Here is a 25,612-nt window from a genome sequence, read left to right as displayed (position 1 = left end):
GAGACTATGGCTTCAAGGGTTAAGGAATAATGGGGTTAAGGAAAGGTGTAGGGAAGCAGGTATGAAAGATCTTGGGACCTCTAAGGACAGGAATGAAGCGATGGAGAGGGAGGAATGAGTGGAAGTGACCTGGCCAAGACACCTGAGGATGAAAGATGGAACCAGGACAAGCTAGGAAGGTTCATTTAGCGAGAGAGGGGAGCCCGTTCCTCTAGGGATGGAGAGAGGGGAGCCCATTCCTCTAGGGATGGAGAGAGGGGAGCCTGTTCCTCTAGGGATGGAGAGAGGGGAGCCTGTTCCTCTAGGGATGGAGGAGAGGGGAGCCCATTCCTCTAGGGATGGAGAGAGGGGAGCCCGTTCCTCTAGGGATGGAGGAGAAGGGAGCCCGTTCCTCTAGGGATGGAGAGAGCGGAGCCCGTTTCTCTAGGGATGGAGGAGAGGGGAGCCCCTTCCTCTAGGGATGGAGAGAGGGGAGCCCGTTCCTCTAGGAATGGAGAGAGGGGGACCCATTCTTCTGGGGTTGGAGAGAGGGGAGCTCATTCCTCTGAGGATGGAGAGAGGGGAGCCTGTTCCCCTAGGGATGGAGGAGAGGGGAGCCCATTCCGCTGGGGATAGAGGAGAGGGGAGCTCGTTTCTCAGGGGATGGAGGAGAGGGGAGCCCATTCCTCTGTGGATGGAGAGAAGGGAGCCTGTTCCTCTGAGGATGGAGAGAGGAGAGCCCGTTCCCCTAGGGATGGAGGAGAGGGGAACTCGTTTCTCTGGGAACGGAGGAGATGCGAGAAGACCAGTAGAGGAGCCATGATGGTGGAGTCACAACAGTGATGTCCCAGGAAGCTGACAGCCAGATTTCTGCCATTGACGTTACCTCCCACCTGCTGCCAGGGGACGGTGACCTGTCCATGTGCCTCTGCATCTAAGGATGTGCATCTGTAGGAAGCACTTCCGGCCTGGTAGAGGGAAAGTCGCTGAGACACCGAATTGCCACATTTCTCGCAACTCCTTAAAGTGGTGAAGGGAACTTCCGCCTTTTGTGAGTGAGTGTCCACCCACAAGGAGTGCACACGGTGGACACAGTCTCAGGGGTCTCGCGGTGTCCAGTGCTGCCTGGCCTGCCCTGCAGGAGCCCTGGGGTGGCCCTTCACCCGCTTCGCAGGAGGAGCTCCCCACAGCCCTCTTCTTCCATGTGTAAAGGGTGTGTGCAATAACAGGTGATGTTTCCAACCGTGCAGAGAGGGGCGAGGGGTCTCTGCCTTAGGGCGGCCAGGAACGTGCGTCGGGGTGCTCTTGGGACCATATGTATTTCTCAGATACCTTAAATTGAATGTTTTTGCATTTCTCAACATACGATAAAAATTCCTAGAACTTCGCAAAATAAACATATTTTCAATTCATTTTGATTTCCATTATCTTTATATTTGAAATCATGTCACTGTTCTGCTCAGAACCCTGCAGTGGCTCCCCATTTCCCCCAGAGCACAGGCGAGGGTCTTCACGGTGGCCCACAAGCCCCCCTCCTCTCCAGTGCCACCTTCCACAGGCCTCCCCCACCCACACCGGCCGCCGCCACTCCGGCCCCCTCTCCGTTTCTGGAACACACCAGGATCCCTCCTTAGAGCCAGGCTCTGGCTGTTTCTCTGCCCTCATTACCTTCTCACTCCTCTGCCATTTTTAAGTCTTAACTCAGTGTCCCCTGCTCAGCGAGACCTGCCCCAGCTACCCTATTTTAAATGACACCCCCCATCACTGCCACCTCTCCCAAACCTCCTAGCCTCGATGCCCCATGTTCCTATTCTGTCTTTCCCATAACTCTTACCAGCTTCTGATGGACTCTAGGTTCTAGCCCGGCTGCCATGTCGCTGCCACTCCACTTTAGAGGGTTCCCATTGGGGGCAGGAATGTTTTATCTGTTTCTCCTCAATCAGTGGTGGCTCCCAGCATCTCGAAAAGCTGCTGGCTCACGGTCAGTGCTCAAAAAATCAGCTGAATGGGTGCAGTGTGCTGCACAGAACACTGACTTTGGACTTAAAGATGCTGAATCGTAAAATGAAAACTTTTCAAGATTTCAGAGGCACGCACCACCTGTTTTTCCTGCGCATGTTCAGTGTACTTTTCCACCCTGGTTGAATTATATGTGCGTTCTGGTTATTTAGTACCACTTTGGCCTTCTCTTTGATAAAGATACAAATGGACATAATACATTGAGAGTTTCACTTACAGTGAATAATCACGTGTGCACTGGTTTTGAAACTTTTCTAAGTGGCTTCAGTGAATCAAAAATTGGCAGGCCTGCTATATCGACTTCCAAACACTGTCACTGGACATTGGTGAGAGAGAGAAAAAAATAGCATAGAATTTTTCACTGATAATAAAACAAGATGAAGTTACACTCATCTGTAATATTGAGGCCAGAAGAAAGGATCAGGAATCCCTTATCCTGTGCACCCACAGGAGTCAAACCCATTTCAGATGATATTTCCAAATGTATTCTTAAATGCATCGTTTTCATTTCTAATATATCAAGGTAATTTTAAGAAGAGAAAGACTACTAAAAAGCATAAACTCACCCCTTTCCTTTTGCAGAGCTCCAGTCATGCAGAGGAGAGAAGGAGAACTTATCCATAGCATGCTGGTGATAGAAAAATAAATGCTTGTTTTTAAATAGCGGGTGGCACAGTAGAGCAAGGGGGACCGAGCCCATCTCATACCAGAGGCTCTGGGCCTCCAACCCAGCAATGCAGTGATGGGATGTTACTTGCAGGACCCCGTGTGATGTGGGAGGAGCGTGGCTGTGCTGTTTCTGCATACTCTACTTTGTAAGTGCTCACTCTCTGCGTTTTTTTTTTTTTTGCCTTTTCCGGTCCAACGGCAGACACGGGGCTGGGTGACTCCGTATGCTCCAGCCCCAGTATCTCCAGCACCACCAGCCCCAAGCTCGACCCGCCCCCCTCCCCTCACGCCAACAGAAAGAAGCACCGAAGGAAGAAAAGCACTAGCAACTTCAAAGCCGATGGCCTGTCCGGCACTGCTGAAGGTAAGGGCTCCAGAGTGCCCAGGGAGAGAGTCTCCACTTCGGAAGATTCGTTTGTTATTCTTCAAATGTGTGAAATTAGACACCCTTAGCACCACAAATGCACAGTAATGCTGGTCACCGAATGTGCTTTCTGTTTGCAAGGTGGCACTAGAGGGCTGAGGGCCTTTGGGACCTTTTCATCACTGTCTGATTCTCATGTTTCTCAACCAAATCCGCTCTCACTCTTGGCCACTGTCCCTGGTAGCTAGTAGGAGTGCTGTTCTCCCAGCCACAGGCCTGATCCGGTTCTGAGGCCTCGCCCACCCTGGCAGCCTGGGCGAGTGTCCTCTGCAGCCAAGGCGGGCCATGCTGCGTGACTCCACTGGGGACCGTGCCTACTTCTAGTTTAGGAATCGTCTCTGATATTGGTGACCCTTAACTAACCAGACACCTGCCTTGATTTCAGCTTTTAGCAACGTATTGTGATAAACACCTCTTCTGTTCATGTCCGTCAGCTCTTTCTGGTATGTGGGCTCTATTAATATTCCAGTTGTCACCGCTCATTGTGAGTCTCCTTTCACCTGAGTCCTTCCTTAGTTTTTATTGCCACTGATGACTGGACCTGAGCTTCCTGAAGTGGCTCCTGCAAGTGAATTCCCTTTTTTTTAATTCCATAGATGTAAGTAGAGACACGTGAGTGCACGCATACACACACATACATACACACATACCCCCCACATTCTGAGAGGTAAAATTAGTGCAGTTGTAACAAAGGAGTACTTAAAAGGAAAAATTAAAATTTGAGAACCTTGTTGTCAGAACATGAATTGTTGCCTGTGAGCCCGGCAGTGGTAAGAGAGTGTGGTTACCTGTGAGAACGGCAGTGGTAAAAGCGTGTCTTCAGCAAGGGTCTTGTGCCCAGGGGCAACCTTGATGGCTTCTGTCCTTTCTCTGTGGCTGCCATGCTTTTTCCAGATGCTCTGCTCGATTGAGGGTTCAAACCCGCGAGCTATCAGACAGTGGCCACATTGAGGGGGTGGCCCGTCCCCTCCGCATATCCAGAGCGGAGTGCGTGAACCCCAGGTGCGCGTGTTAGCAGGGAAGGGGCAGAGCGTGGGGTGTGTGTTTCCATAATGCCCGAGGCGGGGAGCATCATTTCTTTCATCATTAGAAAGCTGAGGTTCAGAACTCTGAGTAGCCCACCAGCCTCTGCAGAATGGTTGGAAGCCTTTCTCCTTCATGACATTTCTTCCCGTTTTGCCTCCTATAAGCTTTCTGCTAACATATTTAGGCAATAAAAACTGATTTTTCGGCCAGGCACGGTGGCTTACACCTGTAATCCCAGCATTTTGGGAGGCCAAGGCAGGAAGATCACGTGACGTCAGGAGTTTGAGACCAGCCTGGCCAACAGGATGAAATTCTGTCTCTACTAAAAATACAAAAATGAGCTGGGTGTGGTGGCGCACGCCTGTCATCCCAGCTACTTGGGAGGCTGTGGTGGGAGAGTTGATTGAACCCAGGAGGTGGAGGTTGCAGTGAACTGAGACCACGCCACTGCACTCCAGCCTGGGCGACAGAGCTCTGTCTTTGAAAAAAAGATTTTTCTCATGTAGTGGTGAGTGAGGATAATTCCATTTAGTCAGCGATGGTGGAAAGTAATAGTTACGGGTCAGAGCAGCCACAGGTGCCACTGACCTTCCCACTGAAAACGGATTCAGCCACAAGCGCGTTGTGTTGGTAAGACTCCTTCAGACAACCGTTTGGCAAAAATCACCCTGGCAAGCACGTGTGACCACCCGTCCCTGATTGGGAAGAAGGTTAGCCTCCCCCAGGGTGGGCAGCCTGTGCCCTCCACACCCCCGGGCTGCACATACAGGGGCAGGGGTTAGATTCCCTTTAGGGTCAGGCCGTGTGCTCATTTTCACAGGTACACGCCTTTTTGCATTTGTTGTGTGTTTCCAGTCGAGGTCTGTGGTTTTTTTTAATGCACAGCCTGGTAGGAACTGACGGTTGCCACTTAGATACACTTTCATTATCCCACCCACGTGTTGACTGCTGTGTAAATAAGTTAATGGGGGGGGGGGCCACCATAAATCAGTAGCGTTTCTGCACATTTAATTGAGCAGCTGGTACTACCCAGTGTTCCCTTCAGTACTGGTGCGTTTGAAGGAAGTTTGACAAGTGACCATGACCATGTTGGACGCCTGATGTTTCGAGTCCACTTGCTGAGTGAGTGGGATGGTATGTGGGTGCCAGGCAATAGTGGATACCAAGGCTGAGACAGGGGCTGTGTCCAAGCAGCAACTGGGGACCCCTTTCCTTAAAGGGTCTTACTGCTGAAGTGGTAACACCAGCAGAAAGATTTCAGGCACCATGGAAACTCCAAGATTAGAAAATAGCAAGTGTCTCAAACATGGATGTGTAAGAGGGTGGCGTGTGTTTGGAATTCCAAGGCAGAGGTTTCAAGGGATCCACCCACTCTCTAATTAGGAGAGTCTGGTCTCTATGTCAGCGGCTATGACATCTTTCCAATAGAAAATAAGTCATAAGTTATTTATAAAAAGAATGTATCATTTTTCTCTGGGAAAAGTTACCTATCAGACTACAAATGAGTCACTTTTATGAAACAGTCTATATTTCATTTTTTCAGAGCCACGTTTTCCCCCCCAAATCGGAACATCTCTAAAGTCAGAACATATCTTATCATTGTAGATTCAATGATATACGATGTTTTTGATAGTTTTATTTACTGTTAATTCCTTGAAAGTACATTGTGTAAAACACCCAAATTAAACATTCTGTTCTTGAAATTAAAGCTAGTTATATCTGTTTTGTTTTATTTTATTTATTGATTGATTGATTGTATTTTTTGAGACAGAGTCTCACTCTGTCACCCAGGCTGGGGTGCAGTGGTGCAATCATGGCTCACTGCAGCCTCGACCTCCCAGGTTCAAGTGATCCTCCCACCTCAGCCTCCTAAGTAGCTGGGACCACAGGCAGGCACCATGACACCTGACTAATTTTTTGTTTTTTTGTAGAAACAGAGTTTCACTCTTTTGCCCAGGCTGGTCTTGAACTCCTGGGCTCTAGCAATCCTCCCACCTCAGCCTCCCAAAGTGCTGGGATTACAGGCATGAGTCACCACACCTGGCCTGTATTTTATATTTTAAGAATACTGTTTAATTATAAGAAACCATTTCTGCTCCTCTTTCCTGCAAGGCTCTGTGACTGGTTACTACTAGTTTGTTCTCTGTCACCTGGCCAAGTGCTGAAAAGTTGGAATTACAGATATAAAAAATTGTATAGAAGATGTGTGTAAAGTAGTTGAATTTTATGGTTTTTAACATACCCTATTGGAACAAATAACTAGGTTCAAATCTCTTTAGAGTATAAGAAAAATAAAATTCCATTGAAGTCAGCAAATTCTTCAGGGTCCTTTGAATCCATTGGTCAGTAGAATCCATTGAGGTCAGCTGATGAATCTGGAATGGGATGGGGCTGCAAGCTGGCTCGCTGAGGACAGTCTTCCTGGGACTGTCTGCAGAGGTGCGGGGAGAGCGGTGGGTTTGGTGTAGAACCTGGGGTATAATGGGGCAAAGAGAGGGCAACTATCCGGGAAAGCTTCCAGCTAGGATCTGTGGCCTTCGGGAGAGACACATCCAGCTGTGGTGACCGGGAGGGTGAGGGTGACCTCACTCTTCTCCCTCCCACTGGTCTCCAGTGGCCCCTCCTTGACCAAATCCAACCAGAAGCCAAAAGGCCTGAGAGCCCAGGATGCCAGTTCACACAGTTGGCTCCCAGGACCAAGACAAAACCAACGGAAGCCGCAGAGTGTTCGTCTTTCACAGCACCTCCTGCAAGCCCCTGTAGCCTGTGCCATGCCACTCTGCTGGTGGTCCGCAAGCACAGGAAACGAAGCCTCTAGAGGGCAGGGGTGTGTGCTCCCATCCATCATCCCCCAGGGTCTGGCTTTAGCCTGGCCCAGGGAGCCCTCGCGCCTTCCTGAACAGACCTCAGCACCCTTCCCCAGCTGTGCGCGACAAGGACCCTGCCAGAAGGTCTTCCTAGACTCCCAGCCAAGCGCAGAGGTTCTCACTCTGGCTGTTTCTAACCTCTGTGGCGCGCTCATTCAGAAAGTAAAGGTTGATGGTAGGAATCATCAGTATCTGCTGCTGCAAACCCAGACACACTGTATCTGCACGGGGCTGTCAGGGTGACCGGTGGAAATAGGGCTGTTCCTGCCATTGAGTTTCTCCCTGTACGGGTCCTTGCTGTGCTCTTTTTGCTGAAGAACGGCCACTTTGTTCTGCACCAGATGGCAGAGGGTGTCAGACCCCAGCCTAAGGAGAGCCTTTATTTTCTTAGGTTTACAATTTAACATGAATTGGATGAATCTAGAAAGTTGCAGAAGCAGGGACTGTGACTGGAGAATCCCTTATCTTGTTGTGTATATTTTGGGTCCTGAGGGTTACCAGGAGATGTGTGGATGACGGAGCCCGCCACTAGGCTCTTACATCACAGACGGGCTGCTATGCTGCCGGGTCATTGTAGACCGGTGGATGTGACTGGGCAGGATGATGACGGGGCCTGAAGCCCATGCGTGGAGGGAGCGTGTAGTGACTGGAGAAAAGGGTGGTGACGAGGACGAGGGCCATGAGGCATGGTGACTGTGACCAGCTGGTGGAAGGTCTGCCGAGTGAAGGGCATCCTGACTCCTGGATGGCCCAGGTGGTAACCATGGGACCTGATGGGTGGAAGCCTCAAGGAGATGTATTTTGGTTCTGATATTAAAAGCTCTAGGAAAAGCTCTGTGAACCAGGGCCACCTGAGAGGGAGTGACCCTGACTCTGCATGAGGTCTGCATGGGTTGGACCACGGTAGAGGAACCCAGGCTCTGGAAGGTGATTGCACCACGGCCCTGGATTCCCGACCAGGTCCGAGTTTAAGGGTATGTTTCCAGGGAAAAGCACCTGGAAAAGATCTGGGATTTTCCAGATCTTTAATGGCTTGTCACCTCTTGGCACTGTCTTTGAATTACAATACTTTCTGGGCATCTTCTTATCTCAGGCCCAGTAGTGAGGCTGTCATTGCTAAAATGAACGGTCTCTGCAGTCCCATTCTGTGGCCCCGAACCTGGTGGTTCTCGTTAGTTTTATAACATTCATGCAAGTTTGCATCAAGTGCTAATTTCCCTGTTTCCCCAGTGAAAAGGCTGAAGTAGAGAGAGGTTAAGTGGCTTTCTTGTCCAGGGTCAGATTGCTGGTAGGTGACAGAACTGTCTCTTGATTCTCTGCCTCAAACTCTTTCCACCAGGCAAAAAGCAAGTCTTTGAGGTGTGTGGAGCTGCTTTTGAATCTGGGAGTGGGGCACACTGAATAGCCTCCTTGATATTTCTCAGATTCCACGTAAAGACACTGACTTTTATATGTCTCATAACATCTAGAAGTTGTGTAGCAAAGATCTTTCTTTAAAAATGCAGGACCGGGCTGGATTTACCCAATCTTATTATACGAGAGGGTATGCAGAAATCCTGGTGTTTTCCCCCCCTTGGGTTCACAGCGCTTTGTTCTGAAGGTCTCAGAAGGGAATTTATTTTATCCTTCTCATCTTGTTCCTTTGGTTGTTCATTCTGGTCTTTATCGCACCATTGTGTGGTTGATCCTGGATGGATATTGAAAGATTCTCCTGTAGAGGGTAAGTCACAAACGGGCCTCTCACTGTTATGGTAGAAAATGAATTGCTCATCACAGCTGCACTCACTGAGCAATGAAATGTTGACAAATTTCATTAACTCCAGAGTTGCAGAGGTCACCCAGGACTTAGTTTCCCTTCACTCTTTCAAAGGAGAACCTGAAATTGTGGATCATTTTATTCTTTCATCAAATATGAAGCAACCACCACAGGGAGAGCATTGTGTGTTTGGCTCCATGGGAGACGTTGAGAAATGAAACTCAGTTCCTCTTTCTCTCCAAGGAGTTTAGAGCCTGATTATGGAGATAAGACATGCAAGAAACTATAACGAGGATGTCAGGCAGAATATTCGAGAAAGGCATGGGAATTCAGAAGAAGCACAAAAACGCACTGAGTTGTAAAAGTTAGGGAAGGCTAACCTGTTGTAGAGCTTAATTTTTATTGTGCAGATTGAGCACATAATGGTTGTCTTATTTAATAAAACTGCAGAAAGCATTACTTTTTCATTAAATGTTGCCTGTTTACAACTTTAAACACCAGTGGTGGTGATTTCATTAGTCACAAAATGGAGTTTTGTTTTTACTTAGATGCTAAGAAACAGATGTTGCTATTCTTGATCAGTTACCTTTTACCTTAGGACTTTTTTTTTTATATATTAATTAGTTGATGTTTTGGAAGGCACTTTGGAGAGAAATTAAAGAATCGTGCATGCGTAGCGTACGGTGTTGTTGTTTTTTTCTTGCATATTCATTATTACAGAAAAGCAATATGTGGGTGCGTGGAAGCTCTCAGTTAATCTGTAACCATCCAGTTAGATGGACTGTCATGCAGCTTGAGCCATTGCTGGGTAGTTTGGGGATTTCGCATGCCCTGATTGGGAGGACAGTGTGTTTGTTTTGTTATTTAGAATATAACAAGGTTGTAAGAGTCTTATTAGCACAAGGTTCTCATCTGTTCTCACTCCTGGGGTGCAATTAGTATGCACGTGATGGTGAGCACATGACTGGCAAGGTGTCAGGGCCCGGAAACTGTTACCTTCCAGGTTTATATCCGGTCTACAGGGGCTTTCACATTGAATTCTGTGTTATTTGGAGGAAGCTGGAGGGGAGATCCAGTAGCACGAGTGTTAATGTCATTCCTCCATGGGGTTTTCTCCTTTTCATCTCCATCAGCGTTCCACCGGCACCTCCCGTGTCTGCTCCTTGTTTACCATTGGCAGCTACCCTGGAAAGGGAACAAGAAGTCTCCACAATCAGCTCCATAAAAACTGCATAATCAACAGTACTTTTTGATACAATAAGGACTTCTTAATTAAACTTCCTTATTGGTGAACCACTGGTTAGTGCATCTGAACAGTTGAGTTGAACAGTTCATTATAGCGAATGTGGAAAACCAAGAATCAGAACATTTTCCTGGGAGATACACTGGCAATGCAGTCATTGGACTCTGCTAAGGGTATCGGAAGACTGGCTGGGTTTCCTCACCCTTGAGCTGTCATGTATCCTGATGGACTTGCCTCCTCCCCACAAACTAGATGACTTTTCCAAAGAGAGTTTGCTCTCAGGTTGTAACTCCAGCTTCCAAGAGAATGAGTTTGCTGAAATTGAGTAGATCATCTGGGTTTACTCTAGACATTGACATTGTAGATTGGGCACAGTTGACTCAAAAGCCATCCTGGAGGGTACGGTCCGGCTGCCACAAACACACAGAAGCTGTAAACGCTCTCACATCCTTTGTGGAAGCCGGCAGGTTGGAAATAAACAAAGATGAGTCGATCACAGCAGGGGCAGCCAGAACAGAGGATTCCCATCATGATGAACCGATGCACAGAAGGATTTTTGGTAGTGTGGTTTTGTTTGTTTGTTTGTTTTTAATTTTTTTAAGCACACGCAAACTTAAAGGGGTTAGATTCAGGTCCAAGAACGTTCATTGAGCACCTACTGCACTCAAGAGTTTTGTCTGATGCTGGATGGGACGTTAACTGAAGCGGCCCAGCCATCAGGACGCACATAGACCAGTGGAGAAAGCAGAAATGCGCTGGGAAACTTGGATATGCAGGAGCACAGGGCACCCCCAGCTGCCTGGGGGACCTCAGGGAGGTTCCGCAAAGGGCAATAGACACTCACACACATTCTGTAGAGAACGAAATATCTGCTATTCCAAGGAGGAAAAAAGGAAACAATCTGAAAAGTCAAAACAAACTAAACCTTGTAAGGAGGTGGCTTGGAGCTCCTGGGGGCACCTAGGCAACTCCTGACGCCACAGACAAGCGTTTGAGCTCCTTAGCCTCCTGCTACACAGAAGCATAAACTCGCCTTTGAAAAATGCTCACTACTCACAAGGTCCCTTTCTAAGATACAGAAATGTGACGGACCTCACCTCCTTTTTTTAGCTAGACTTCGAGATTCTCTCCTGCAAGTGAGGCTCGGTTAGCATGAGCTGCTCACAGGTTCCGGTGTCCACCGGCGGAGAACTCGGGACACCATGTTTTCCTCTGTGCACCCTGGGAGTAGAATTCGGGCTAGCTTGGGAGACCCTGTGTTGGTCGACTTTCATCAGCATCTAGGATCTGTCTTGAAGTCATTTTCTTGATGGTCTCAAAATGTTTGAGCTCTCAGGCTCTTTGGATGTCATTTAAGTCACGGTGAAATTATGGTCCACTCCGATCAAGGTCCCGAAGCTGGAAGAGGGGCTGGTTCTGGCGGCCAGTGCTGTTCAACTTGTGTCTTCCTTACTCTTCTAAATCTTCATCTACTCTTTTATACTTTCTCAGCTGCATGTATTTTACACACAAAGTACAGGGATGCAGATTGAAATGTTCCGCAGCAAGGTATGAGAGGTTCTCATCTCATGCACGAGGGCATTTTTCTTGGCCTCAGCAGCCCTCAGATGTTCCCATGCTCTGTTAGATATGTGCGGCCTGGGCTTCGGGAAGTAGAGATGCCCAGGGGGTTATATTTTCAGATGTTCTAGCTGAGCTCGCTTTCTCTTTCCTCCCAGCCCTGGCAATCATGAAACTAGGCAGTGTTTTATCTCACAGGCAGTGGCGACTTCGTTCCTCTGTCTAAAGATGTAAAACAAAAGGGATATTGACTAATGTAAAACTTAGTCTATGTGGAAGCAACTTGGCAAATGGGGAGGATGAAATAAAATTGCACCTACCATTTGTCTTAGCCTGCCATATCAAAATGCCACAGACTGGGGGCTTAACCAGCAGAAACTCATTTCTCATCGTTCTGTAGGCTGCGAAGTCCAAGATCACGGTGCCAACTGACTCTGTTCCTAGGGAGAACTCTCTTCCTGGCTTGCAGGTGGCCCTTTGTTTGCTGTGTCCTCATGTGGCCCTTCTGTGGTGTGCACACACACACAGAGAGAAGCTCTTCTTTGTCTTACAAGAACACACATCCCATCATGAGGGCCCAGCCCTCATGGCCTCAACTAACCCTCATCACCTCCCAAAGGCCCAGTCTCCAAATACCAGCACGTTGGTGGGGTGAGGAGCTACAACATGTGAATTTTGGAGGGAGACAAACATTCAGTCTGTAAAACCATGTGACTTTCTATTCCTCGTTGTGGGATTAATGTCCCTGGGGCCCCCACCCACCCACTCACCCACTCACCATATACCATTTAAGGAAAATATTTCATGGACTCTCTCAGGTCAGAAACTGCTTGGACAGATCACAGCTGTTCTTTCCCCTTCACTCTTCCCTTCCGAGTCTTGGATTTGTTGTCAGGAGACATCATCCAATGCAAAGGAAGGACACCATGGATTTACTGCCTGCTCGTAAATGTGCGCTACCTCATTGCATCCTTAAAACGGCCCTGTGCGGTGTTGACAGGTGTGTGGTGGCATTTCTGTTTTCACAAATGAGGAAGAGGGTTGAATAAAGTTGAGTAATTTGCCCAAGGCCAGTAGATGAGTGGCCTCTGGGACTTGGAAGTCTGTATTTTGCTTTGGATTTCATCTGTTAACCTGGAAAAGGCTGCAGGGGATTGGAGTGGGAGGAGAGCCTTCTGCAGGCCTCTGACTCTCAATCCTGTGGCTCTCAGAGTTGCTTCTCCCTCTGTACATGTCCATTTCTGCAGCACAGCAGGGCCGTGCCCACGGATCCCCACCACTGCCCTTGAGAACTGGGAGGCAGTCATTCCTTTGCTGGTTTTCTCAGGAGGCCTGTTGGGTTGTGGTATGGCTTCCTTGCAAAACGGTGCATGCACACTCTGACACGTTTTTTAAAAAAGATGTAAATCACTGCTTCGGCTGCTTTGCAGACAGTTAGAACCTACAGGATTAGATGGGCTGTGTTACAAGGGGACATCTCTTGAAATTTTTTTGGACTTATGGACATTTAATTCAGATGCAGTAAACCCAGTTTTCCTGTTCATTTTAAGAGTGGTATGCCTTTTTTTTTTTTTTTTCCGGATGAGGGAAGTGTATTTGTGTTCTTTTTGAGATGTGGTCTCACTGTGTTGTCCAGGCTAGTCTCAAATCCCTGGTCTCAAGAGATCCTCCCATGTCAGCTTCCTGAGTTGCTGCCATTGACAAGCACGTATCACCACAGCCAGCTCGAGTGCGCATTTTTAAGGGCAGTTTGAGGTTGGAGGGAGGAGGGTGGCGATTGATGAAGCCCCCCCATCGTTCATTTGAATCCTGCATGGCTGATTTAAGTGTTAATCAAATGCCTGTCTCTCCTGGCTGCGGGGTCCGATCATAGTTACTGACTCGCTCTCATTTTATCAAGATGGATTATTCATGCTTTGGAGAAGGTGTAGTTGAGATAAACTTTGTGTGTTTATTTAGTAATCTTTAGTTAATGTAGTAATACCCTCTTGGCTTTCCACTCCACCCCTTTCTCATCTCAGACATACCATAGGCACCAGGGTGTGGAGCCAATGAAAGGACAGGCGCAGTGAACGCTCCGGCAGGCATTGCCGGGCACGCACACACAACTTCACAAGGGCCTCTTGTGCACGTGGGACATGGAGAAAATTGGCCATTTGTCTGTGGGGTAATGGGCTTTGCTGCAATATGAAAATCTATCAAATGGGTAAAATCAATGACATTGTATCAGAGTTCATGAAAAGTGCCTACTGCACACAGTTTAATTCTATTTAATTTTTTTAAGCGGAAAAAAGCAAAGGAAAAATGTTTTAGTTTTCTCTTAAGCTGATTTCGCTCTGCTTTTTCTTAAAAGTGCCTTTCTAGTTGCCACACAGTGATGTGATCATTATCTGCCACCTCGTCGCCTTGCTGCCTCTGCATGCAGTAAAATACAAAAAAAAGAGAGCGAGAGAAAGCAGGGGAGCTTGTGAAGTATGACTCCCTATCCCAAGACTCATTGCCTGCGATTCGTACCGCTTGACAGTAATGATCTTATTACAGTACTGTGGACCTTGAAGAGATTTCATGAGGAGAGTGAAAGGACGAACCTCCGTGTAATCAAGTGGCGCTGAATATTCCACGCGTTTTTGATCACACACTGATTGGGCACAGTTTTAGCCCATCTTCTAGTCAATTATGCATGGCCCCTGTGCTCCTCGAATAGTCGGAAACATTGATGGCTGTTGTCTGGGTTTTGGCAGGCAGCCAGGGGTTTGAAGTGCCTTGTACATCGTCATCCCAGGATAAGTGCTTTTTAGTTGGAATTGATTACCTTTCTTTGGGTTTTGCTTAATAGCAAAACTGCGTTTGGAGAGGGCTTCAGGTGAAAAATGGACATATTAGCCATTGAGAGCATCCGAACTCCTAGTCAATTTTTAGGCTTCCCTTGTTTCCATCTAATTTCTGTTTAATGATACAGTGTTTGATAATATTTAAGATATCTCACCGCATTTGCCGCTGAGCACACATGTTGAGCGTCGAGGACAGGTTCAATTATGTGGCCACCGTGTTCAGGTTCCCGGATTGATCCAGGGGAGGCTCCAAGCTTTGAGGAGATCTGGCGGTTAGTTTCCATCTTGGCATAAAAGCATTGATTATCTAAAGATATTTTCATCTGCAGGAAAATAGGCAGAGAATTCTTCCTACTGTTGAGTGGTCGCTCCATGTGACCATGGAGCTCATGTCAGCATTGCTGGGTTTGGGCTCAGCCTGCTACCCTGTGCCCAAAAGGCTTTCTCCCATTGTTTCCTCCCTCCCCTTGCTATTGATCTTGAAGTCTGGGGACATTTGAAAGGATGGGATTGTTTCCTACCAGATTGAGGCATGATGTTGCCTGTTACGAAAGTCAGACAATTAAACCAATGTTACTATGTAGAAGTGAAAACTGGTATAAACCAAGTTTTTTTGCCTCCTCATGTTATGCTGTTAATTCTGATTCTTGTCTTAAGGATTGTCTTAGAATTATTAGGACAATTTCTAAGGTGTTTTTTTTTTTTTTTTTTTAACATTTTGTGCAAGGCTTAAGGAATTGGACACCCCAGAGTATGTGATCACTGTGAGATGTCTCTCAAAGTCTGTCTTGAACTCACCAAGACACGCTGCCTGGGGTCCTCTGGTCACTAAGCTTATGTGAGGGATGAGAGTCCTAGCATTGCTCCAGCAGGTATTTCAATCGCTTGATTTGACTCTTCTTCATTAAATAAATAGGTAGCTTTGTTCTTTGGCTTGATTTTTCATTTGGATCTTTCTTGCTTTCTTCGGGTAGGAATGATTTTCCCCTTCAGTTGGTTTTCTGCAGAAGCCACGATATACTGTAGGCATGGTTACCAGAACACCCCTGAGAGAGCTGACCAGAATTTCTAAGTTCATGTTCCATGCGTACACACACACACACACACACACACACACACACACAGTGTTATTTTTTTTCTTTCTGAATTTCATGAAAATAAAATATTTTCTACCAGAATACACATTTAGTGATGCCTCTTTCAGGGAGGAAACCAACCTCAAAACAGAAACTCATAGTTGACAATCTATGAGCAATATCATCACAGTCAATTATTGACTATTGCCATGTGTCAGGCACTGGGCTTAAATGCTTTGCACGCAGCGTCTCGTAACCCTCACAAGAACCTGGGAGGTGGGTGCCATTATCCCCATTTTTATAACCAAGGTTACCGAGGGTCATAAAGTTTAAGTAACTTGCTCAAGGCCATAGACATAGAAAGCGGCGATAGGGCCACCGATCCAGGCGAGGGCAGCAGTGCTCGCTGCCTCTAACACGTCTCCACCGTGACCTTCCCTCCCCTTGGAAGGGGGTACTTGTCTTTTCAGTGGTCTTGCCTCCAAATCTTGGCTTGTCTAGGATTCTTCCTACAGAAGAAGTTCATATAAAATAAGGGGTTTTATTATGGGTTATCTGAAGAGTGTTTCTTAATTCTAATAAGTTAATATTCCAACCATAAAAACGTCTGACATTTTACCCGAGGCTGTGCTGCAGCAGATTGACAGAAGGCATTTTTACAGCACTTGGAAAATATCAGATCCACGAAGAACAAATGATCAAAGTTTCAAAGGCTGTAATTTTGGAAAGCTGGCATATATAATGATGATCTTTTTGCAGCCTGGTAATTTTACCTGGACAAGTACATCCATTTCTCACATTTAAGGAGAATCAAAGAGTCAGTAAACATGCAGAAACACTTTTAGCTGTGAATGCAGAGTCACTCTTACAATGAGCATATAATTACCTCAACAGGCCAATTAATTCAGCAATTTAAGATCTGTAACTGTTTTCTTGATTTTCCCCCCAAATATTACTTTATTCTGCACAACGTGGGGACATCAGCTGGGAGGGTCATCGCTAGGGGGTCAGAAGGAAGGGGGGATGATTCATCCGATGAGGCTCTGCTGTTGTGGGGTGTTGGTTTGAAGAACTCATACATGGTAAAAGTAACTTGTGTTATCATTGGCTCTAGGGGACTACCAGAGATAGGAATTTTCAACCTCCCTCTTCCTCGTCTGCTCTCCCAGGCTCATTGACGGGACATAGAGAAGGTTTAGGCCCTGTTTCCTTTTGAGCAGCACAGAAACACCTGCCCGGTCCATTCGTGGAAGGGCAGAACCAAAGCCAGCCATTCTTTCCAGACTTCCACCATTGTGTCCCGAGTGGTTCCAGAATGTCATTGATGGGAAATTGGTTTTCTTTCCTTCTGAACATTCAAAGATTAATATGTTATGTCATCAGTGACTTGTTGCCTTCTGTTTCTGATTGCCCATCAGCTTAGTTTGCCCAGGAGAGCTACTTTTTCCCAAGTTCTTTTACTTGAGTTCTGAGACAAGATTTGATACCCATTCGTTTATAGGCCAAATCCAGTTCTTGTTTTAATTCTTTTCCCAACCCCTAACAAGCATTTGAAAACCCTCCTCCACACTGTTCAGATGAGTGATGTGTGAGCATGAGGAGACACTCCATAAGCCCGCAGGGTCTCTGGAAGTGTACTCACTGCTGCAGGGCCGTTTGCTGGGAGAGGAAGCTGGCCTCAGGGGTCTCCCTGGATGCTGGGGCTGGTGGAAGGGGCAAGATGGGGGGTTATGGAAGTGCCCAGCAAGGGGAAGCTGCAGCAGGGTCTCTGTACAGGTGTGCAAAGGACCAGTGCTGCTGCAGGGAACACGACTGGGAGGGCATGCACCAGGGCCGGGGGCCAGGCAAGGGGCTCCTCCTCTTACTAGGCCCCCTCCTTTTGTTCAGCTCCTCCTCTCCAGCACCAACCTCCCATCACTTTCTACATTCTGGCCCCTTTCTCTCCTTTCCTTCTTTCTGTTCCATTCTCCTTTTTCCTGTAAGACTGTCCTTGCTTCTCTTATTTAATTTCCCTTCTTTTCCCATCCATAACTTCATCATTGTCTTTTTCTCCCTTTCTTATTCCCTTTTTTTTTCTTTCTTTTTTCTTTGAACTTTTTTATTGTGGCAAAATACAGTCGTGCATCACATTGCGACATTTTGTTCAATGATGGACCACGTAATGTGATGCTGGTCCCATGAGATTACAATACCATGTCCTTACTGTGCCTTTTCTATGGTTGGATGTTTAAATACACACTTCCCATTGTGTTACCGCCACCGACAGTATTCGGTACAGTCACATACTGTATGGGTTTATGCCCTGGGAGCAATAGGCTCTACACACACCCTGGGTGTGTGGTAGGCCACGCCATCTAGGCTTATGTATGGACTCTGTGATGGTCACACAATGACAACATCACCTAACAACACGTTTCTCAGAATGCATCACTTAATGATGGGGATACATGGCTGTATGTAACACAGAATTTGCCATTTTAATCATTTTTAAGTGTTCAATTCAGTGCCGTTGAATTATATTTGCACATTCACAGTGCTGGACAACCATGACCACCATTCCCAAAACATTGTCTTCACTCCAAACAGAAACCTGCTAACCATGAAGTAGCAGCTCCCCAGCCCCTACTTCTCCCAGCCCCTGTGACCTCTGATCTGTTTTCTGTCTGTGAATGTGTGTCACCTGGGTATTTCATATATAGAATCATGTGATAGTTGAATATGGATCTTTTTGTGTCTGGCATCTTATATTTGGCATGATGTTCCATGCTGTAGCATGTGTCCATACACCACTCTTTTTTAAGGATGGATAACATTCCATAGTGTGGATTTACTACATTTTGTTTGTTGAGGGACACTTGGATTGTTTCCAACTTTTGGCTATTGTGAATGATGCTGCAGTGAACATTGTCATACGAGTATCTGTTTGAGTCCCTGTTTTCAGTTTTTTCAGGGTATAAACCTAGGAGTGGAATTGCTGGGTCATCTGGTAACTCTGTTCAGCTTTTCAAAGAACCACCAAGTTCTTTTTTTTTTTTTCTTTCTTTATTCAAAAACAAAATAATAAAAAGGATACATGCACAGGTCGTGCAGGTTTGTTACATAGGCATACGTGTGCCATGGTGGTTTGCCGCACCTATTGACCCATCTTCTAAGTTCCCTTCCCTTACCCCCGACCCCACAACAGACCCTGGTGTGTGGTGTTCCCCTCTCTGTGTCCATGTGTTCTCAATGTTCAACTCCCACTTATGAGTGAGAACCTACGGTGTTTGATTTTCTGTTCCTGTCTTAGTTTGCTGAGGATAATGGCTTCCCGCTTCATCCATGTCCCTGCAGAGGACATGATCTCATTCCTTTTTATGGCTGCATAGTATTCCATGGTATATATGTACTACATTTTCTTTACCCAGTCTGTCGTTGTTGGGCATTTGGGTTGGTTCCATGTCTTTGCTATTGTGAATAGTGCTGCAATAAACGTTATGTGTGCATGTGTCTTTATAGCAGAATGATTTATATTCCTTTGGGTATAAACCCAGTAATAGGATGGCTGGATCAAATGGTATTTCTGGCTCTAGATCCTTGAGGAATCACTATACTGTCTTCCACAGTGGTTGAACTAATTTACATTCCCACCAACAGTGTAAAAGCATTCCTATTTCTCCATAGCCTCACCAGCATCTTTTGTTTCCTGACTTTTTAATAATCACCATTATAACTGGCATGAGATAGTATCTCATTGTGGTTTTGATTTGCATTTCTCTGATGATCAGTGATGTTGAGCTTTTCTTTATATGTTTGTTGGCTGCATAAATGTCTTCTTTTGAGAAATGTCTGTTCATATCCTTTGCCCACTTTTTGATGGGGTTGTTTGTTTGTTTCTTGTAAATTTGTTTAAGTTCTTTGTAGATTCTGGATATTAGCCCTTTGTCAGATGGATAGATTGCAGAAATGTTCTCCCAGTCTGTAGGTTGCCTGTTCACTCTGATGGTAGTTTCTTTTGCTGTGTGGATGCTCTTTAGTTTAGTTAGATCCCATTTGTCAATTTTGGCTTTTGCTGCCATTGCTTTTGGCATTTTTGTCATCAAGTCTTTGCACATGTCTATGTCCTGAATGGTATTGGTCAGGTTTTCTTCTAGGGTTTTTATGGTTTGAGGTTTTACATTTAACTCTTTAATTCATCTTGAGTTAATTTTTGTAAAAGGTGTAAGGAAGGGGTCCCGTTTCAGTTTTCTGCATATGACTAGTCAGTTTTCCCACTGCCATTTACCAAGTAGGAAATCCTTTCCCCATTGCTTGTTTTTGTCAGGTTTGTCAAAGATCAGTTGGTTGTATATGTGTGGTGTTATTTCTGAGATCTCTGTTCTGCTCCATTGGTCTATATGTCTGTTTTGGTACCAGTACCATGCTGTTTTGGTTACTGTAGCCTCGTAGTATAGTTTGAAGTCAGGTAGCGTGATGCCTTCAGATTTGTTCTTTTTGCTTAGGATTGTTTTGGCTATACAGGGTCTTCTTTGATTCTATATGAAATTTAAAACAGTTTTTTCTAATTCTATGGAGAATGTCAATGGTAGTTTCATAGGAATAGCATTGAATCTGTAAATTACTTCAGGCAGTATGGCCATTTTTATGATATTGATTCTTCCTGTCCGTGAGGATGGAGTGTTTTTCCATTTTTTGTGTGTCCTCTCTTATTTCCTTGAGCAGTGGTTTGTAGTTCTCCTTGCAGACAGCCTTCACATCCCTTGTTAGTTGTATTCCCAGGTATTTTATTCTCTTTGTAATGATTGTGAATGAGAGTTCATTCATGATTTGGCTCTCTGCTTGCTTATTATTGGTGTAGAGGAATGCTTGTGATTTTTGCACATTAATCTTGTATATCCTGAGACTTTTTGCTGAAGTTGCTTATTAGTTCAAGGAGTTTTTAGGCTGAGATGATGGGGTTTTCTCAATATAAAATCATGTCATCTGCAAACAGAGACAGTTTGACTTCCTCTCTTCCTATTTGCATACCCTTTATTTCCTTCGCTTGCCTGATTGTCCTGGCCAGAAATTCCAACACTGTGTTGAATGGGAGCGGTGAGAGAGAGCGCTCTTGTCTTGTACCAGTTTTCAGAAGGAATACTTCCAGCTCTTGCACATTGAATACGATATTGCCTGTGGGTTTGTCATAAATAGCTCTTACTATTTTGAGATATGTTCCATGAATACCTAGTTTATTGAGAGTTTTTAACATGAAGGGATGTTGAATTTTATCGAAGGCCTTTTCTGCATCTATTGATATAATGATGTGGTTTTATCTTTGGTTCTGTTTATGTGATGGTTTACATTTATTGATTTGCATGTGTTGAACCAACCTTGCATCCCAGGGATGAAGCCGACTTGATCGTGGTGGATAAGTTTTTTGATGTGCTGCTGGACTTGTTTTGCCAGTATTTTATTGAAGATTTTTACCTTGATGTTCATCAGGGATATTTACCTGAAGTTTTCTTTTTTTGTTGTGTCTCTTCCTGGTTTTGGTATCTGGATGATGCTGGCTTCATAAAATGAGTTAGGGAGGAGTGCGTCCTTTTCAATTGTTTGGAATAGTTTCAGAAGGAATTGTACCAGTTCTTTGTATTTCTGTTAGAATTCAGCTGTGAAGCTGTCTGGTCCTGGGCTTTTTATTTTATTTTATTTTATTTTTTTAATTTATTTTTTGGTTGGTAGGCTATTAATTACTGCCTCAATTTCAGAACTTGTTATTGGTCTATTCAGGGATTAGACTTCTTCCTAGTTTAGTCTTGGTAGGATGTATGTGTCCAGAAATTTATCCATTTCTTCTAGATTTTCTAGTTTATTTGCATAGAGGTGTTTGTAGTATTCTCTGATGGTAGTTTGTGTTTCTGTGGGGTCAGTGGTAATATCCCTTTTATCATTTTGTATTATTTTGATTTGATTTTTCTCTCTCTTCTTCTTTATTAGTTTAGCTAGCGGTCTGTTTTGTTAATTTTTTTCAAAAAAACAGCTATTGGATTCATTGTTTTTTGGTTTTTTTCCGAAAAATCCAGCTACTGGATTCATTGATTTTTTTTTTTTTTTTTTTTCTGGAGGGTTTTTCATGTCTCTATCAGTTCTTCTCTGATCTTAGTTATTTCTTGTCTTCTGCTAGCTTTTGGATTAGTTTGTTCTTGCCTCTCTAGCTGTTTCCAATGTGGGCATTTAGTGCTATAAATTTTCCTCTGAACACTGCTTTAGTGGTGTCCCAGAGATTCTGGCTAAGTTCTCTCTTTGTTCTCATTGGTTTCAAAGAACTTCTTGATTTCTGCCTTAATTTCATTATTTGCCCAGGAGTCATTGAGGAGCAGGTTATTCAATTTCCATGTAACTGTGTGGTAACCGCCAAATTCTTCTCTTACATCATTCTGTGACTTCACCTTGTCCTCATCCGTCCATGCGTAATACAGAATTAAAGAAGTTCCTGTAATGCAGCCAGTCAACTTTTAGGCTCCCTCCTAATTACAAAAGTAGGTGATTTAAACACGTTAAAAGTATTGTTGCTTTTTCCAGAAAATAAAACCAAAAGTATGCAGAAGGTTGGTAGTTAAAACCCCTTTTGTTATTTTGTGTTTGTTCTGTTTTGTTTTTTGAAACAGAGTCTCACTCTATTGCCCAGGCTGGAGTGTGGTGGCATGATCTCGGCTCACCGCAACCTCCGCCTCCCGAGTTCAAGTGATTCTCCTGCCTCAGCCTCCCAAGTAGATGGGGTTAAAGGTGCCCGCCACCACACCTGGCTAATATTTGTGTTTTTAGTAGAGACGGGGCTTCACCATATTGGCCAGGCTGGTCTTGAACTCCTGACTTCAGGTGATCCACCTGCCTCGGCCTCCCAAAGTGGTAGGATTACAGGCGTGAACCACTGTTTCTGGCCTAAAACTCCTTTTGATTGGTGCGTGGTTGACAATGGATCCCTTGTCCCTGTGGCCATGAATCAGTTGCACCTGCTTCAGATACTACTCAGAATTTATTGTCCTTAAATGCCACCCGCGCCCCTACCCTGAAGTCGGAAAGTGATTTCTGAACCTTAGTGTAAGTGTTCTCTGGCGGGTGTGGCTGTGTCTCTGAGCAGCAGGTACTGAGTCAAGGCATGCAGGCATTTCTCCTTGTTTTCGTTTGTCTGCAGAGGTCAGCTTTTTCCATTGTCTCTGAAACACTTGCATTTTTCCTATAACTCTCCAGTAATGAGTGGCCCAGTGGGTAAATGGAATCTTAAAGACGAGATGATTATGTTTTTTCCCGCCGACTCCACTCTGGACAAGATGAGCTCTCAGATTGCACTTCAGAATCGGTGATGCGTGCTCATTCCCCTGCACCCACCCTTTTTGCTGTGGTCGGCTTGTGTTTCCCAGACTGGGCGTCACTGTCACCTCCTTGACTCTCATCACTCACATGGTCTCCCAGCAGGTGATTTGCTTCAGTGAGTGATGGTCTCCCAGCAGGTGATTTGTTTCAGCGCTGCTTTGCCTGGGAGCTGGTGGGCCTCCAGTTGTCACGCACCTGCACCTTGGGGTCACCTGCACCTTGGGGTCGTTGAGTTTTAGTTTGGGTCTCCCGAGGACCGCACAGACCGCATGTTGTCAGGCTTCCCTTCGCCGACAATGTGGGGTCTTGGTTTTCCTGTTCTTCAGAGTTTGCATCCCCTGAGAATTCCTCTCCTGTGTCCTTCAGATAATAATGTGAGATGAAGGTGATGATGATGGTTGCTATTGTTCTTTAAAACTGTAAGACTTAGGCAATACCAGATCTTAACAGCTTGTTGTCTGTGGTGTCTTCCTTCTTCCTTGGAATCAGATATTTTTCATTGAGGCCGCTGACAGGTATTTATTGACCGGGCACTATGTAGAGGTCGCTGCTGCGTGTGGCTTCACCCAGCTCCTCTGCCCATCTGGTGACTTTGTAAGCTTACAGTGTCCTGAATGAAAACCTAGTTCCTAAGCCTTCCCCCAACTGGAACCATGGGGGGGAAGGAAGAACAGACCAGGTGAAAACATCAGGAGGGTCCGCAGCTCAGTGGTGATGAGCGTAGGGGAGAGGTGGGAGCTGGGACAGGATGAGCTGGGCTGGAGGAGGGTTTGCCCTGGGGAGGCAGCCCCAGGCAGGGCCTGGGCACACTGGTGGCATAGCTGAGGGGCTGCCTGTGTGGAAGGAGGACGTGAAGCCACACACGAAGCTTAGGGCCGCCCAGAAAGATGTGGGAGAAGCTAGAGGGGATTAGGAGAGTTCAGGCTGCACCAGCTCCTGGGTGTTGGTTTTAGAAAGAGTCATGAATCGAGGAGTCCAGGAGGACGGGGAATCCCTGGGGCAGGTGGATCAGTGGGAGGAGGACTGAAGACATTGGCAAGCATCACTCCATGCGGGAGAAGTGCATGGAGTGGAGCAGTCACAGCAGCAGCTCACTGGGAGGGACAGCCTCGGAAGAGGGAATCCATGAGTCTTCCTTTTGCCCAGAGGAGAAGAGATGAAAGAGAGGGGGAAGGGCTGGCCAGTCAGCAATCTGGACAGTTTAGATCATTCAGCTGTGTAGCCAGGACTGGGAACCAGTGGTTTAGGTTAAGATCAGCTAGATCTGTGTGAAGGACCAGCGTCACCAAGATTCAGACTCATCAAAATGTGGGCCACACCCCAGGACCCACAGCCTCACAAGCCATTCTTACGTTGTCCCAAGAGCTCTACCATTAAGATTCCTGTTAAAACCTTTTTTTTTTTTTCATGTTTTTCCTACCCTGTTTTATTGGTTTAAATCAAATTGCAGAAAAACAAAAGCTCAAATATTATCTGTTGTGTCAAAGTTACTATTTGAGCAGTAGATGCTGTTTTCAAAACAGATCATCCTCCTTAAAGCACCCATCTCTCTCCACTGATGTGTGCCCCTGTGTCCAGCCACACTTTCCAGCAGAGTTCCCGCAAAGATGCTTCCCCGCAGCCTCTGTGGGTCAGGAATTAGGATGGCTGCAGCTAGGAAGGCCTGTGTCTGCCTCATGATGTTTGGGGCCTCACCTGGAAGACTCAGAAGCCAAGACTGGCAACATCTCGAATCCCAGTCGTTCACGTGTCTGACTGTTGATGCTGCCTGTTGGGTGGGACCTTAGCAAGGGCTTTCAGCCAGAACACCTACATGGGACCTCTGCATGTGGCCAGGGCTTCCTTCCAACCTGGCGGCTGGATTCCAAGGGCAGGCATCACATGAGAGAGGTACGTGGCTGAAGTTTCGTTTCCTCTGTGACGCTTGCCTCAGAGGACACAGAGTGTCAATTTTACTCCATCTGTAGTCAACACAGTCAGAGTGCCACCTAGGGTCTAGGGAGCGCAGAAATAGACTCTGGCCTCTGGATGGAGAGTGGCAAGTTCTAAAGGCGCATGTGGACTGCAACAGTAAAAATGAATGTCGTAATAGTCAGATTGTGAATCAGCTAGATCTGTGTGAACAAGATGAGGTAAGAAATCGGGAGCCACCAGGGTGGCAGGTCTTTTCCACGAAGGCAGCAGCAGGAGCTCACCAAGGAGACCACACAGCAGAGGTGAGGCTGTCGGCCAGGTAGCCCACTGTGGCGGCCGTCTTCCTGGGCCGGGGAACTGTGTTTGGCAACTGTTGTGGTGGGCCGCATTAAACTCAGTACTTGTTTGTAAGTTAAGCATCACAATGGGGCTGTATGCTTATGTTCTACTGTATTTGTACAAAACAAGACTGAATTTTACCTAGATTTTCTGTGTGTGTAACTTATTCTCTGGTAAGGTGACTGGAGAAGTATTTATGTCTCAAGAATTATTATAGCATTTCTTATTCTCTGTCCCTTTAATTTGCAAGGGTCAGTATAAAAATAAGCTTTATCAGCTCGGTGCGGGGGCTCACAACTGTAATCCCACACTTTGGGAGGCTGAGGCGGGCCGGATCACAAGGTAGGAGAACGAGACGCATCCTGGCTAACACAGTGAAACCCCGTCCCACTGAAATACAAAAAATCTAGCCGGCCGCGGTGGGGGCCAGTCACCTGTAGTCCCGACCCACCCCCCCCAGCTACTCGAGAGGCTGAGGCCAGGAGAAATAGATGTGAACCCAGGAGGGCAGAGCTTCAGTGAAGCCAAGTTGCGCCACTGCACTACAGCCGGGAGAGTGACAAAGGGAGATTCG

General features: G+C 46.1%; 1 protein-coding gene across 8 annotated transcripts in view; it reads left to right on the top strand.

The window, feature by feature from the left end:
- The window catches only part of AGAP1 (ArfGAP with GTPase domain, ankyrin repeat and PH domain 1), a 662,058-nt gene that overhangs the window by 485,188 nt on the left and 151,258 nt on the right, over positions 1-25,612 (top strand). For 7 of the 8 annotated variants that reach the window (XM_017890291.1, XM_017890287.1, XM_017890285.1 and 4 more), the window contains one exon: positions 2,870-3,031. The exons of the other annotated variant lie outside the window; for it this stretch is intronic. In XM_017890291.1, coding sequence (XP_017745780.1) covers positions 2,870-3,031 — 162 coding nt within the window. The remainder of the gene's footprint in view (positions 1-2,869; positions 3,032-25,612) is intronic. 8 annotated transcript variants of the gene reach the window in all.

The sequence above is a fragment of the Rhinopithecus bieti genome, unplaced genomic scaffold, assembly GCF_001698545.2.
Source record: "Rhinopithecus bieti isolate Rb0 unplaced genomic scaffold, ASM169854v2 scaffold_19482, whole genome shotgun sequence".
Classification (NCBI taxonomy): domain Eukaryota; kingdom Metazoa; phylum Chordata; class Mammalia; order Primates; family Cercopithecidae; genus Rhinopithecus; species Rhinopithecus bieti.
Note: the sequence above shows the minus strand (reverse complement) of the source record. Positions and strands in the feature narration are given on the sequence as shown.